This window comes from Etheostoma cragini, unplaced genomic scaffold, assembly GCF_013103735.1.
Source record: "Etheostoma cragini isolate CJK2018 unplaced genomic scaffold, CSU_Ecrag_1.0 ScbMSFa_350, whole genome shotgun sequence".
Taxonomy (NCBI): domain Eukaryota; kingdom Metazoa; phylum Chordata; class Actinopteri; order Perciformes; family Percidae; genus Etheostoma; species Etheostoma cragini.
This window is the reverse complement of record NW_023267775.1, coordinates 819-2,965: the sequence shown is the minus strand read 5'-3', so window position 1 is coordinate 2,965 and position 2,147 is coordinate 819. Positions and strand designations below refer to the sequence as shown.

At 46.6% G+C, this 2,147-nt stretch overlaps 1 protein-coding gene across 1 annotated transcript in view; it reads right to left on the bottom strand.

Annotated features, from left to right (window-relative positions):
- Positions 1 to 98: 98 nt before the first annotated feature.
- LOC117940852 (kinesin-like protein KIN-14E) overlaps positions 99 to 2,147 on the bottom strand; it is a gene marked incomplete at its 5' end in the record, with an annotated part of 2,470 nt that continues 421 nt past the window's right edge. Inside the window, 3 exons of the mRNA XM_034865980.1 lie at positions 99 to 322; positions 1,002 to 1,106; positions 1,974 to 2,134. Coding sequence (XP_034721871.1) covers positions 221 to 322; positions 1,002 to 1,106; positions 1,974 to 2,134 — 368 coding nt within the window. The remainder of the gene's footprint in view (positions 323 to 1,001; positions 1,107 to 1,973; positions 2,135 to 2,147) is intronic.

Genomic DNA, 2,147 nt, shown 5'->3' with positions numbered 1-2,147 from the left:
TGACTCATCGTGTGTAGCGGTGACTCATCGGCGCCCCACCTCTCTCAGCTGGGCGACCTCTCGGCTCTCCAGGTGTCTCTGAGCGGTGTTGGTGATGTTCTTCGCTCTGGTGGCGTACCTGGGAAGGTGAGGCTGCTGTTAGAAACCTAACTAGGTGTTAGTCGGCGTTCAGAGGGAGGAAACGTGGATCTGGTCCTTAATAAAAACGTGGATCTGGTTCTTACACGAGAGACGTGAGCGTCTCGTCCAGGCTGGTCTCCGACGGAGACACGGTGACGATCATCAGCGTCTTGGCGTCCCCGCCGAGTGAGTCCTGCATCACCTGGGAGACAAACCGGTACCCTGCACGGTTTAATGGTTTGGGCAAGTTTTTAACTATTTCTTTGTGGCTTTTTCCCTTTTTTTTTGGGCTGTTTTTCAGCGTTAAAAGTGTTTTTGACAATTTTATTCCTATTCCTACATTTCTTACAATTATTTTTAATTCTTCTTTTTTCTTTGTCGCTTTTCCTTTTTTTTTTGAATGGTCCCTTTTTCAGCGATAGTGTTTTTGTCAATTTCATTCATTTTTTAAAATATTTTTTTAATTTTTAAATTTTTTGTCTCTTTTTTTTTTCTTTCTCTTTCCCAACATTTGTCACTTTTTCCAGTGTTCTGTTCTGATAAAGTTTTAGTGAACCGCTGAGACCGGAGCGGTGATGGCTGATCTGCTTCAGGTGTGTAGACCCCCCCCCCCCAGGTGTCCTGATGAGGAGGACCAGTCCCCCATACATCCATTTCCTGTGTGAGGGGGCGGTTCCTGTACGCTGTGTGGTAGTTCTGCAGACTACAAACCCTCCTGTTGTCCCCCTTTAAACATGTCTAAAATATAGACATATATCTAAAATATGAGTTTCTTTTTAACCAAATTACCACAAAAATGGATTGAAAACATACAGAAAAACATTGATTTAAAAAGCGTCAAAAGTGTTGATTTTCAATTTTCAACCCCCCCCCCCCGGCACCTGTGTGAGCTTGCTGTTCCTGTACGGGACGTGTGGTAGCTCTGCAGACAGCGCTGAGATCACGTCCCCCAGGGCGCTCAGAGACTTGTTGATGGAGTTTGCCTCCTGCAGGAAAGGGGGGGGGGGGGGGGGGGGGGGGGGGGGGGGGGTGTGAGTATGAAGAGAGGAATGGATGTTGATGATAATCACAGACTGGAATATGTCAACTTTTACTCAATACTATTTCAAAAACACTTCCATTTGTTTTACAATGCTATAAAATTGAATAAGACGCCCCAAAATTAATGAAAGTAGAGATTAGTACTTGGCAAAGAGCGTTGGGTGGAATCAATCATGTTATTTTGGGGATTTAAAAAGTACATTGATATAGGACAACATGGGGGTAACATGAGGACAACATGGGGACAATATGAAGGCAACATGAGGACAACATGAGGGCAACACGGGGACAACATGAGGACAACATGGGGACAACATGAGGACAGCATGAGGACAACATGAAGGCAACATGAGGACAACATGAGGTCAACATGAGGACAGCATGGGGACAACATGAGGTCAACATGGGGACAACATGGGGACAACATGAGGTCAACATGGGGACAACATGGGGACAACATGAAGACAGCATGTGGTCAACATGAGGTCAACATGAGGGCAACATGGGGACAACATGGGGAAAACATGAGGACAGCATGTGGTCAACATGGGGACAACATGTGGTCAACATGAGGTCAACATGGGGACAACATGGGGACAACATGAAGACAACCTGAGGACAACATGAAGGTTAATTTGTAATATAGCAAAAGTAACCATAGTAAAGAAGACATTGAGTCTAACCATAGTATAAGTCTTCAGAAAAAATATAAATACAGACAATAAAAAATATACTTGAAACAGGCAGAGGAAGTACAACATTATTGGGTGGTGTAAGTGTTGTAGACTAGGGCGGTGGGCGGGGAATCGAACCCTCAGCTGGTGGTCCTTGGCGCCGGTCTTGGCGGCCCTCTCGCTGCCGTCCAGGTCCACCAGGCTCAGCTTCCCGGTGCTCAGGCTGCCGTTGGTCAGGTTCCGGCTCTCCACCAGGACGCACACGATGAGATGGGACCGGGAGCTCTCCACGTTCATCTCTGGGGGGGGGCA